The 14002-nt window shown below is 48.4% G+C and overlaps 1 protein-coding gene across 3 annotated transcripts in view; it reads right to left on the reverse strand.

Moving 5' to 3' along the window:
- The window catches only part of TRANK1 (tetratricopeptide repeat and ankyrin repeat containing 1), a 76989-nt gene that overhangs the window by 25271 nt on the left and 37716 nt on the right, over positions 1-14002 (reverse strand). For all 3 annotated transcript variants that reach the window (XM_015236275.3, XM_015236276.3, XM_015236274.3), the window contains 5 exons: positions 13786-13956; positions 8271-8429; positions 7272-7526; positions 5533-5709; positions 1975-4881 (listed from right to left, as the gene is read on the reverse strand). In XM_015236275.3, coding sequence (XP_015091761.2) covers positions 1975-4881; positions 5533-5709; positions 7272-7526; positions 8271-8429; positions 13786-13956 — 3669 coding nt within the window. The remainder of the gene's footprint in view (positions 1-1974; positions 4882-5532; positions 5710-7271; positions 7527-8270; positions 8430-13785; positions 13957-14002) is intronic.

Below are 14002 nucleotides of genomic sequence, written 5' to 3' on the forward strand. Positions count from 1 at the left end.
AGGAACAATTCCCTTCGCCAATTTATACTTTGCTGATCATAAAGGCTGCTGTCCCTATTCCAGTGGTGCTGAACCAGGGGTACACATCAGAATAAGGGGCTCATTCAACTGCTCGTGCCAGGTCCTCTCCACAGGATCCAACAATGAAAAAGGGGGTGCCTTCCAGAGCCATGCCCTGAGGACAGAGAAATGTGGGTTTTGGTCACCCAGCCCCTCCAACAGCGTTGGGGGATAGGAGTTCTATAAATGCTTCCTGAACGAAGAAGGGCAGCGACTAAAAATTCCTATTAAGAGCATCAAATTCCTTGGGCCAGTTCTTCCCATACAACACAAGTGGAAGACCACGGAAGGCCACGAAGCTGAGTTGCTCAGAGGCATCCAGACCCTGTGATGGACAAGCAACATCAGGAGACTTTGAGAGCCCTGGAAACCGGGCTGAGCTGTGTGGTACATGCTGCACTCTGGGAGGCCACCTGGCTTCTGACCGTTTTTCTGAATCCTTGGCTACACAAATCAGAATTTTAATCTAATTTTACACTGGATGTATGTACATGGGCGAGTGTGTATGTGTATGTGTATATGTGTGTTTGGGATGTGTGTGTTTTCTCTCACCATCAAACTATAGCCTACCAAATGTGTCTAGAAAAAGAGAAACCAGGGGGAGGATATAGCTCAGTGGTAGAGTGTGTGCTTAGCATGCACGAGGTCCTGGGTTCAATCCCCAGCACCTGCATTAAAAAATAATAACTAAATAAACCTAATTACTACACCCCCCAAAACAACAACAACAAAAACCTACATCAGGCATAAATACTGAAATGTTAGAAATATTCCCATTAACTTCAGGAATAACACAGGAATATGACAGGAAAAAGAAATAACAAGTATAGAAAAGAAGATGAAAACTGCCCTTATCTGCACCAACATGCCAACTTCTAACAGGCAGAAGTAGGAGGAGTGTTCAGCAAGATTGTGAGACACCAGATCAACATACAAGAACCAGCAGCTTTCCTCTCTACCAGTAAGACGTGACTGGGAAAATATAAAAAGAGAAAAAAGGTATAGCCATGATTATGACAAAAAGTATAAGGTCCCCAGGACAAATCTAACTGCTGAGGAAAATGTCTGGGGAAAATTATAAAATATCACGAAAAGGCAGTAAAAAAAAAAAAATCTAAATAGAGAAATATGCCGAGGTTCAGAAATCCCTATAATGTAAAGATGTGTATTCTTCCCAAAGACAGAAATTGAATGAAATTCCAATCAAAAACACAAAGAGTCACTGGAGAAGTCTGATAATACAGTAAGACAGTATGATAGTAGCATAAGAACACGGTGAGCATTCTATAAATGATAAAGGAAATATTCTGGCATTAGTGTCCCACTATTTCAACCCTCTGTGTCTTTGTAAAATGGGAATGACGCCTGCCTTGTAGGATTGTTGTGAGGATTAAAAGCAGGTACTATATGTGCTCAGCATCGTGCTTGGCACAGAGGAGGGGCACAAGTGAGATTCAAATCAAAAGCGCCTGAGTGTGTGTCATCTCCCACCACCTCCCACCTGCCTTTTCTTGCTTCTCCTTGGAAGAAAAGCTGCTTTCAGGATTAATGATTTGTAATTGGTGAATTACTTTATCTTTCACAAGCACGTAGTTCCAAAGTGCTGTAACAAAAGTTCTCAAGCAGTTTAAACGTTCCCCTGAGATGTTTTCATACCATGGCCAACACCTTAAGATGTAATAACTTAAAGGTCCACTTCCATTTAACCACAGCTTAAATGATCAGCCTAAGAGTGAGTACTGGCAGAAATCATAAGATCTCTTTTTCATGAGGGTAACCACTAACAACTCCAAAACAGTATCCTTATTCCAGCTAGGTCAAGGGCCTGATAAAAGCTTGACCACAGCTTCAAAAGCAGCCCAAGGTCAGCGCCCAAGCACCTCCCTCGCAGGCAAGCCCAAGGCACCGACATACCCGAGTGGGACCTGTAGTTCTGGTACAGCTGGTGGATCTTCTTCGGCTTCCGCACGGCACACTGCTTGTCACCGGTGCTCTTGCTGGCGTAGTGGAACAGGGAGCGCAGGTCGCTGAAGCGGAAGGCCACGCCCTTCATGATGGTCTGGGCCGTGTCCCCGGTGAGGAACATGGCGTTGGGGTCATTGATGCATTTCATCAGCAGCGCCAGCTCGGCTTGGGTGAAGTCCTGGATCTCATCACCATAGAGCTCGTGGATGGACCACGGGAGCACCTTGACCTTCGACAGCCTCCGGGACAGGTTGTAGAGGACATCCTCTTCGTCAAAGTAACCTTTCTGAGACCTGATCTGCTGATACAGGCAGAAGAGGACGTAGATCTCGCTCCGGTCTTCCTTGAAATTGGGGGACCGCTTCCGCCCTAATTTCTTATATGCTTCTTCTGTCAGTTTCCCTTTGGGGGAGCTGAGAGCCTCAAAAGATCCCTTCAGAAAAGATTTTATTTCCTTCCAAATCAGTGCGGGGTTGTAGGAGGTTTTCCCTTTGATCATTTTTGGCCATATTTCATTGGCAAACACCTCATATGTCACAAACACCCGGGGGTCGCTGTCACACGGCCGCGTTTCCGCAGCCTTCTCCTCTTCGCCGTAGCCCTCCTCTGCCTCGGCCTCTTCCTCCTCCTCCTGCCAGTTGGGGATGGTCAGCTCTTCCTGCGTGGACCATCCTATGATGGTTCTCTTCAAGCTGCCATCTTCATTTCTCAGGAAAAATGGCTTGGGCAGAGAAGCATCAAGCAAGAGGAGCAGCTGCTTGGAGGTGACAAACAGTGGAAAGTTCTCATCCCTCAGGTCCTGGAGTCTGTGGACATTGGGTTCCAAGGGTTTGTAGTGGCTGGTGGCCTTGGTAGACTTGGAAAGCTCCACGAAATTCCTCTGCACCTCCTGGCACAGGACGTGGTTCTTGGTCACGAAGATCTGATGTAAATGCTCCAGCTGGTGGGGCTGTTCTGGGGTGCATCCCTCCGCCCCTTGCCCGGGGCCCCCAGGCTCCTCGCTGGCCCCGTGGGCACAGGCTTCAGTCTCCTGCTCCTCTTCTCCGCTGTCCAGTATTTCCACCTCCAGGGAACCTTCCTCCTCCTCCTCTTCCTCCTCTTCCTCCTCCTCCTCCTCTTCTCCCCCACCTGGACCCTCCTTTCGGGGCTCTACTTCCAACCTTCTCTTCAGCCAGATCTGTCTGGCCAGGAGAGGGCTCCCCGCCTGCCCTGCCTTCTCCCAGTAAACGTGGAATTTCTTCCACAGCCGGTACAGGCAGCAAGTGGTCTTGCCGGTGCCGCTCCGCCCGATCAGGATGATGGGCTCCAGCGGCCGGGGGTTGAGGTCGATCACGGCGTACTCGAGCTCGCCCACACGGAAGGGGTACTCCACGGTGGCCGTCGTGTCGTTGAGGATGTTGGAGGCCATGCTGGTGCTGAAGCTGTGGAACTTCATGATGTTATACTCCGTCTCCACGGCGCTGGCCGGCGGGAAGTACTCGGGCTCCGCACGCGCCCCGCTCTGTTCGGCCTCCGTGTCCTCCACGTAGCAGCGGGGAATCCGCTTCTGGATCTTCATGTTGGCCGACACCTGGCCCTTGTTGATACCCTTTAACTTCTTGCGCAGGACACAGGACAGGCCCCGGTTGTAGGCGCTGCAGATGGCCTGGATGGAGTCCGGCAGCCTGTCGTGATCCAACACGACGTCCCAGATCCGGATGATTTCCGTGTAGACCCGCCCCACCTTCTCCGAGGGGTGCGCGCCGCGCTCTGCGGCGATGATCTTCTCAGGGTTCTCGCTGCACCGAGGGGAGAAGTCGATGGCGAGCTCCCACAGCATCCGGGCCCCTTTGTCCAGCTTGGCCTCGAAGAGCTGGATGCTCCCTTTCAGGTTCCTCAGCCGCTTCCGCAGGCCCCGCGTCCACTCGCCGTTGCCCAGATTCTGGATGGCGAGGATGATTTTCTTCTTCATGACCTTGGTCATGATCTTGCTGGACAGCTTCTTCAGCATCTCCGAAGTGCACTCAATCTCCCATGTCATGTTCTCGAAGTCCAGGAGGCAGGCCTCGACCTCTGGCAGGCTCTGGTCGTCCTGGTCGTCACTGCCCTCTGTCCCCCTGTGACCAGCAGGCACGGGCTGCCGGGCCCCGAGGCCCCCATGGACGCATCCCTCCACGGCCTCAAGGGCACCAGGGTTGTTCCCACTGCTGTCAGAGGCCCCCGCCCCCGGGGCGCCCTGAGGCTCCTTCTCCACTTCAGGGCCAGCTCCCGCCTCCAGAGGCTCAGGAGCCTGGGGACAAGCCTCTGAGAGGGACGGATCCATTTCCACCTGCCGAATCAAAGCCGTGATGTCCTGCACGAGGCAGTCTCTCCGTGAGCTGGGCCTGGACGCCCCAGGCTCCGGCCTCATCGCCTGGGCATCTGGGAGGGTCTCCCAGCTGTCAGGGACCACGGCTCCTCCGGGCGGGGCTCGGGCACCGCCGCCGCAGGGTGGCAACTTGGAGGAGCCCTTGATCTGGGACGTGTGAGCTGGGGCCGCGGAGCGCAGGGGCTTCCCCGCGTGGGCGGCGGTGTCCGGGCGGCCCCTGCGCCTGCTTTCCAGCAGGGCTTTGTTCCAGGCCAGGAGCAGCGCGTCGTTCTTCTTAACGCGGTGCCGCACGTCCTTGCCTTCCTTGTTCTTCAGGTTGAAGTTGATGTCAAACTTCACCAGCAGACCTATCAGCTTCCCCATGCGCTTCAGCATGCCCTTCTGGAAGAGGATGTGCATCAGCGTGTTCCCGCTGCTGTCCTGGTTGTTGGGGTTGAGGTAGTGAAATTCGCTGGGCTTGGACCAGAACAGATTCAACAGGTGATTGAGGAAGTTAAAACCGACGTCAGCTGAAAGACACAAAAACCCTGATGAGTGCTCAACAGCTCTTCTGGGGAGCACAGACCCCGTGGATTTGAGAGAGATGCCAGCCAGGGGTCCCAAGAACACGGAACTTCCCCAAGGATTTGATAACCCACTGATTCTCAACTGGGGGCGATTTGGTCCCCAACAGACATGTGGCTATATCTAGAGACATTTTTGAGGGTCACAATTTAGGAGGTACTACTGGCATATAGTGGGTGGAGGCCAGAGATTGCTAAACATCCTACAATGCACAGGTCACCCACCACACACACACAAAGAATTATCCCTCCCAACTGTCAACTGTGCCAAGGCTGAGAAACCCTGAAATCACCTTATAATATTCCAGTAAGATCCTTTATGTCAAGTCCCTTGAAAATGATGTAAGTAAATGGAAAATATTTGCAGCTATGGACTTCGAAACTTAAGAATCCTTCTCAGTGAACCCACCCTGACCATTCACTGTGATGCTCACTTCTTCCCATCAAGCTACGTGTGAGGGGCCAGGAGATACGCACCTGGCCAAGAAACAAGCCTTTTCCAGACAGTTGGTTTTCCCAATAGGAAAGACCAAAGAGCATCACATCAGTTCTGATATCCAGTTTCCTCCTCAAGAAAAAGACTGCTTAAAGGCCTACCTTTGATCTCTAGAAAGATGTGGAGTGCAGCATGCAAAGGAGTGTCGCCTTCGGTGAGAGAAATGCCTCGAGGATCTGCACCCTTGGTCAAGAGGAGGAAGGCCAGTTCGAAGTCCTCATGCTTCAGGCACGTGGTGATCGGCCTCTCCTGGCTGCCCTGGAGACCCTCGGGGGAGGCTGGCAGAGGCAGAGAGAAGGGCACAGTCAGCTGCATCCCTGAGCGGAGGCACAGCCCTGCACCCCTGTGGGGCTGGGACCGCTTCTGCCCTTTATTCCAAAGCAAGAGCTGATGCTGATCCTACTTCCAAGCCCTCCCGCCAGCACCCTTTCTGGGAGGCAAGGGCTTCCCAGGCACCCTCAGAGGGAAAGCCTAGCTCCTCCAAGTGCCCTGTCCGTGGGCCTCGCCTCCTCTCCCATCTCTCCAGTTCCCCCTCCCATCCCGCCACAGGACCACCATTAGCACTGCCCTGGAGTAGGGACTGGCACAAACAACTGAACTCCCAGGGTTTTCCCAGCACCGTCCCCGACACACAGTGATCAAGACGTAGGAGTGTTTCACACATCCTTTGCTTCTAGGAAGCTCCTTCCCGAAAATGCCCTTCTGCCCTCATTTGTCATCTTCCCTGACACTCCTCCACCCCCCCACACCACCTTCCTTTTAGCTCAGTCCACGCCTCCCCTCTGCAGCGCAGGCTCCTTGACCTCCATCCCCTGCAGCCCTGTACCCTCATGCACGCAACGCCACCCGCAGCCATGTATTCACTCTCCATCCTTGGGTCCTAGCACCTGACCCCAGGGAGGTACTCGATAAATGCCTGCTTCGTCGGGAACAAAACAGGAATGCCATAAGCGCCTTCATTTATGGGCAAAGGTAGCAATGCTCCACACAAGGAATGGATTGAAGAATTAAAGCAGAAATAACATGGAGGCATTCCATCTACCTCTTGAAACCCATGGGCTTTGTATGGCACTTTGAGGGTTGGGACCAATGTGTCATCACTCCTTCTGAAGGTCATTTCCCCTTAAACTGCAAGGCAGGCAGAAAAGCACACAGCCAAGGCACTCTTCCAAGAGCCTGCATCTCTGAGCTCATTGAATATTCAAAACAGACCTAAGGGGGACTATTTTCACCCCCATTTTATAAATGAGGAGACAGAGGCATAAGTAGCGTGCCCAAGATCACACAGTTAGTAGTGGCCTTACTGGGGGGTGCTGGGGAGAGGGGGTGGGAGGAGGTTGGTGTTTCCAAATTAGTTTTAAAATAAAACCCAGTCCAGCAAGATGTGTGCACACTCCAGACACACATCCAGCCAAGTGTGACTGTGCTGATTAAAGCGGCAGATGTTTCCACCCACCCATTTATCTGGCTGTTTCTTTAAAAACAAACATCTCAAATCCCAATCCGTGGATCAGAAAAGAAGGCCACACAGTTTGACAAGCACCCATATGGCACACTGAGTGCAGGGAGAAGTCCAGCTGGAAGTCAGGAGGAAATGACTGCTGTGGCTACAATCGGGGCCAAGGCCCCTCCCACAGGCCTGAGGTTCCTTACACAAGAGAGAAAGGGGAGAATTCACAAAAATGCACTGACCCCAACACTGCTTCAAAATGAGAAGACGTGAGGGAGGAAGAGAATGAGGCAGAATTTAAAGGAGAAAGGGAAATCAAGAGGAAGTCCTGTGATGGCCTGGACTCCCCTGGGATGACCCCCGGATGCTCACTCAGCTTCGAGGACTCACCTCCGTGGTCTATCAGGTGGCCCAGGAGCTGGGTCCTCCGCTGGTCCCAGGTGCAGAGGTGGGGGAAGACCACACAGAGGTCGAGGTCCGAGAGGTCGCAGTCTTTGATGAGGCAGTCCCCGAGCGGCGGCTCCCCGCTCGCTTTGCGGGTCAGCAACAGAAGCACCTCGAGCCATCGCTGTTTTTCCAGTAAAAACTTGATGAAGGTGTTGGCACAGTCGCGGTTAATGTCATAGACCAGGTCAGGAGGAATTTCTTTCAAAAACAAGAATACATCACACTCCAAAGAAGGTTTATGTGGTTTCTGCCCCCAACAACAACCCAACAGATCAGTACAGAAATACCCCAAGTTCCTGGTCAGTATTTTCAGGTCCTGGGGAACCATAAACAAGTACTTAGTTACTTCGGGCATGCTACTCAACCACATGTGAGCCTCAGGGCCAGCACCAGCCACATGAGCTCCTTGGGAAGGCTGGAAATACCTTAAGGAAGTAGAGCCTTAGCCAATAGAAGAAACATCTGTGGCATTTTTTAAAAAAAGGATGATATATGCAAATAACAGTTCCAGGAGGATGCATGAAAAACAAGTAACAGAGGTGGCCTCTGGGGATGAAATTTGGGGACTGAAGTTCAGGGGTAGATGACAGATTTTTCACTGAAGAACATTCTGTGTTGATCGAATGTTTTACATGTAGATCATGACATTATTTCAAAATCAGTGTTTTAGAGGGGGGAGGGGATAGCTCAGTGGCAGGGTGTGTGCCTAGCATGCATGAGGGTCCTGGGTTCAATCCCCAGTACCTCTATCAAAACATAAAATAAATCTAATTACCTCCCCACTTCCACCAATAAAATAAAATTAAAATAAAATAAAGTGATGCTATTTTTTAAAATAAGTAATTAAATACACAAATCAATTTTTTTTAAAAGATATGAGAGAAGGGTTTTAAGGAGCCTAAATCATCCTTGGGCACGACTGAAGGCAGTGAGGAAAGTTACCCTGCAGCGAAGAAAGAAGGCGTAAGAATCTCTGAACCACTTCTTGCTTCAAAAAGTTTTTCTGCAACCGGCTTCCTGAGTTCATGTAGGTCACCAGCTGCTCGGAGGCCTTCCGGAAAATGTCGCTTTCGCTAGCGGGTCCCTCACCGTTGCTCAGACCTGCAAAACACCCCCAGGTGCTGCTTCTGACTGCAGAGATCATGGCAGCAGTAAATGGCAGAGATGACCACACCTCTCCATCCCTCTCCGTATCCATGTGACTTCCAAGTGCCAGCCACTAGAGGACCCCACCCCAGCCTCCTCCGGCACCCCCACCTCCCGGTTCTGGCCTGGCTTCAAGACTTGCCGTGACTGGGAGAAGACAGTGGATGTGATTTTTGTGTCAATTCTGAGCCTAGGATTTGAGAGGCCTTGTTTATGAGTTCTGTTCAGGTCTAGGATAGATAAGAAACAGCAGCCCAGTTGTCCAAACTGAGGCCCCTTGGATGTGAAAGAGCCTAGCTAAGATCAGCAAGAGGCAGACACCTGAAGGAGTTCCGTTAAGGCTGTGAGAATAGCCCAGTCTCAACTGCTGGATCCTGAGCTAACTAAGTGTTTGCTCCTTCAAGCTACTAAGTTTGGGGATCGTTTGTTACACAGCCATAGGTAACTGATATAATGGTTCAGGGACATGACAGCAAGAGGATGGCTTAGAGCAGCAGCAACATCCAGCCACGTGGCAGCTGCCCACACACCTTACTGACAAGCAGAAAAAGCCTAGAGTTAAGGAGCCAGCTCTCTGGGCAAAAATGGGCAGACACTATCCCCTTGCTTCAGTTTACTGAGAAAGGAGTCATGATTCAAAATCACCCACTGAAGGAAGGCTGGAAAAGGGTAAATGTTTTATTTGGTATCAGATGATACACTCAAAAAGCCCTTCTGGTTAAAATGGAATTTTACTGCACAGATAACTGGACATGTGCTTTCATACCCAGTGAGACAGGCCTGGCCCACGGCATACGTGCTATCACATTGTGAAGAGGGGAACGTGTGTTCCATGTCATGTTCTAACAGGACGGGAGCACTTTAAAGAAGATGCACTATGAAAATGAGGGGGAATAAAAGCGTCCCACCATCAGACAGGTCTCCCAGCAGCAGACCCCAAAGATCACAAACAACTGTGAGAAAAACAAAGGCTGCAATTTTGTCCTTGGTCCTGAGGACTTTGGGGCACCAGCTGCCAGAGAAGGTGGATGTGCTGCCATCTAGTGGTGGCCGGGAGAGGCAGGGAAGACAGCCAGGTAACCCTGACCACTCAGGATCCCCCGCTGGGCTACAGCTTCCAAGGCAGCTAATGAGAAAGGCAGGATCTTGGGTCCTGCTCTGAACCTGCGAAAGTAAACTCTGCATTTTAACAGGCTCCCAAATGCTTCATGTGCACATTAACATCAAGAAGCTCTGGTGTGGAGAACAGCAGAACCTTTCAGTGAGACTCTTTGTTTCTCAAGTTTTTTCTCACCTAGATGCTAAAGCCACTGAAAGACACCATCTCCATTTTCATCATAGTAAACCTCCCAAGGAGCGAAAGGTGAGAGCATCTCTTATCCTAGTCTATAAACGGGAGCGCTTGTTCATCTGGGTACAAAAGCTAGTGTCCTACTGGTGCTTTACTCAGGACCACAGATGTAAAAACCAGAACCCATCAGGTTGGACTTGGGTCAGAACTAGGGTACCAATCCCATAGCAGGAGCTCTTCTCAGAGATAATGCTTCCAATGGGCCCGGTAATGTGTGAGGATGGGGAGAGATAAAGGTCCATGCAATCTTCGTTTTTATGACTGGAGATCCACATTTATTCCCATGGCCCCAGGCCCTCTCTTTGTGTCTCCCTCCCACTATCCTCTCAGCTACTACTCTGGACAGAAACCCGTGCTAGGGCTAAAGTCTAAAACAACGCTGTCCTACACAGTGGCTGCTAACTTAATGTAAAATTAAAGTTAACTAAATCAAATTAAAATTTCAGTTCCTCAGCTGCACAAGCCACACACATTTCAAGTGCTCAGTGGCCCTATGTGACTCACGGCTAGCACATCAGACAGAGCAGTTATAGGACATCTCCATCAGTACAGAAAAGTATTGCATGGTACAGGTCTACAAAGATCCCTCAGCTCCACCTCAAGTTTTAAAGTTTGCTCAACCAACAAGATCTTAGAAACAAAATGTATGCATACGACTCTAAACAGCCATGTGATGCTCAAACGAACAGCCACATTTGATACAGAGATCATATTCCAATACCGGCTTCTACAAGGGTTCCACCACTAGTCTTCGGGAAGAGCTCTCTGGGAAGACTCCAACTCGTTACCCTGCATGGTAACTGTCATCCTCTTCCTTTCTGATTTTTTATCATTTTCTTTTGCTTTCTTTGACTTGGTGTTTCCCTAGAGTCGTTCAGTATCCCTCTAGCGTGGCAAGGAAAGCTTCGTGGTCAATGGTCTGGAAAGCTTTAAAGTAATCAGACATCCAGTAAGTTCACCGATGAGCACTGGGGGATTTAGGCTTGTCTGCATTTACTGCAACACAAACTCCCTAGCGACCCAGACGTCAAGTCTGGAACCAGGCACGTTCCCTCCTCCTGCATGTGTTTATCTGCCAGGCGCATCTGACAGCTGAATTCTGATGATTGGAAAGGGGGCCAGCTGTGATCCTACTGAGTCTCTTCTCTTGGTGCCAAACCTGGACCACAGATCTAGTTGGTGAAGGAGGAGACAGGTGAAGGGAGAGCAAGACCATCTCAGAAGATAAGACGTTTTTAGGATCAGCAGACATTCAAAGATTCATTATACAAGGAAAATGAAAAAAATCAAAACTTTAAAAACGAAACCAGAAGTTCATGATTTATACTAAAGTCCGTAACACTAAACATAACATACATCTATACATCTACAGTATTCTAAGAATTAAGGTTGTAATTAATGAACGATAAATTTGCAAGCAAACCAGCCATTTTCTACCATTAACTGGTGGTCCTTCCTTACAAGGTTATTTTAAAACCTGGAAATTCATTGGCAGAGAAATCTGGTTACTTTCAATTTCTCAAACAGTAGAAACCCTCCTGAAACAGATTACAGGCATAAGCTCTCAGGAGGCATTTCAAAATGACTTATTAAATATACTATCTCACCAAAGAAATTACAATTCTTTAAAATAGAGGTCATTTGAAAACAAAACATGATATATCACAGTTTTAAAAGAACATCCCGGAAAAACAGGACTCTACAGATACATTTCTCTCCCCTTATTCCCACATTTTCCTAGAAACAAGGACATATTTTAAATAAATAAGTAAGAATTAAAGCATAGATGGGGAAGGCAGTGGGGGAGGGGCAGTGATAAAAAGCAGCTTCAATCTTCCTCACATAAAGCTTTCCTGACCCTGGAAATTACCAAGATCCTCAGCCTGGAAGAGTCCCTCCCACTCTCCCCCAAACACACACACCCCACGTACTGCCTTCAACTTGCCGCCTACTCACCCATTCCAGGGAGGGAGTGTTTCTGGGGAAACACATCCAAGTAACTTCAATAAACGTGCACTAACCATCTATCAAGTATTAGTAAGTCTTGTCCTTCATTCATAAATACAAACCATCCAAAGATCAGAAGATAATATAGGAAAGGCAAGTGCACAAAGGAGAAGCAAGAAGACAGGTCCACTAACCCCTTAAAAACATAAATAATTCAGAGAAAAGAGGAGGATGGCCTTAAAAAAAAATTCTCAATATTCTTAAATGCCATTCAAGAAGTAGCAAAAGAACCTGAAAATATATGTGTGTGTATGTGTAACTGAATTGGTTTGCTGTACACCTGAAACTAACATTGTAAATCAACTACCCTTCAATAAAAAAAAAAATTTAAAAAAAAGGCAAATGTCAAGCACATACAAGCTGTCACAGATAAGAAACAAACAGAGAACCAGGAAGAGTTCTTAAAAATTAAAGCTGAGTTTCCAAATTAAAAAAAAAAAAAAGCAACAGGCAAGCAGAATTATAAAAAGAAAAGCTAAAGACCAAGTCACAGATCTGGAAAGAAAAAGGAAAACAGAAAACATTACAGAACGTAGACAGACATGTTATACATTCAGGAAGCTCAAAGAGATGCTGGAAGGGAACAAAATGATAGAAGATACTTTCCCTGGGCTAAAAAAAGTTAGATTGAAAGGGGCCAACGGGTGCCAAGAGAGAAGAATGAATGAGAACCCACACCTAGACACATCCCTGGGAAATTTCAGAACTGTAAGGACAGAAAATCTGAGAAGGGAAGATATGGGAGACTGGCATCAGACTTCTCCTCAGTAACAAGGGGAGGCTGGAACACAGAGTTCTGAGGAACAAGGTTTTACAGTGCATTTCGTAAACCTCTGAGACCATGGCTTGTCAGACACACCAGAAAAAGCCACCTGCCATTAACCGGTGACACGTCCCTGATCGTGACGCACATCCCAATGTCAGAGAAGGCAAAGGTGGGGGGAAAGTGCAACTTAGGATGGAAGAAACACAATGTCTGTATGCAGACCAGTCTCCATCAATCAAAGGATTAAGTAAAGACATTTTCAAAAACTCCTTAAGTCTACTAGGCGTATCTCCTCCGTGAAAAACTTGATTAAGTAGGTATTTAGCAGAGCAAGAGATAAATCTAGACAGACGGCCTGAGCCACAGGAGTCACAAGAACTAAAAGAAGCATAATATGCATGTGCTGTGGCCGCAGTCTAAGTAAAAGTCTAAAGAGATTCTAAGAAGGACGCATGTGTACGTACATACATACACAAACACACATATATAATAAGGCATATGTCTGTTTCATTGATCTAGGATGCTTAAAGTGTATCACACTTAAAGGGCAAAATTTTCAGGGCACCTGGTGATTCTCTTTTATGGGTCCGGCAAGGCCACTAGTTCTAGAAAGTGTAACATTTACATCATCACTCTACCTTGCGAATGCCATTTACTGGTTTTCAATGTTTAGAATCATTCTATAGATGAAGCACAGAAAACTGAGAGTTAAGGAACAGAATGTAAATGACACAAAGAACTTGACAAAATTCAACAACTAGGGCTGACTTGTTGCACTTGATCTTAAACAGCAGTCAGTCAATAGATGCTGTCCCCAGCTGACAGACTGGGAAATAGAGATACATTTTTTAAATTGGGGGCTGTGGCTGGTTCTGTGGAGTGGGCTTAATTTTTGTTATCCCCTGCTCTGTCTGATTTTTTTTTCTTTTTTAACATGTGCATTCATGGAAAAAAAAAATCACCCCTACTGCCCAAAGGTGGACCTGGCCAAGTTCCTACAACGTGGCAGACGCTCTCTCAATAAGAGTTGTCTCATTTTAGCTTTCAAGAAAAGTAAACAACTCTTCTGAAGATTGGGGGGGTCTCAATTCTGTCTTCATGTACTAAGAAAAGATAAACTGATTTGCATCTAATGTCACAGAACCAGTTTTGCCCCCTCGAAAAAGTTCATTCCCTGGAAGCTGTACCTGAGAGGTCCTTAGAACACGCAGCCAGTTTTTCCAAGTGACTGTTGATTTTCTCGATGGCTTTGAAGTTCTTGTTCCTCTTCAGGACATCCACAGGGGACCGGGACTGTCGATCCAGCAGGGTGGGGTCTGCCCCAAAGTGCAGGAGCATCTGCACATCTTCCGTTTGTCCTAGAGTGGGCCAGAGCGAGAAGGGGGTGTTGACACGGTTCCTGCC

The sequence above is a fragment of the Vicugna pacos genome, chromosome 17 (assembly GCF_048564905.1).
Source record: "Vicugna pacos chromosome 17, VicPac4, whole genome shotgun sequence".
Lineage (NCBI taxonomy): Eukaryota > Metazoa > Chordata > Mammalia > Artiodactyla > Camelidae > Vicugna > Vicugna pacos.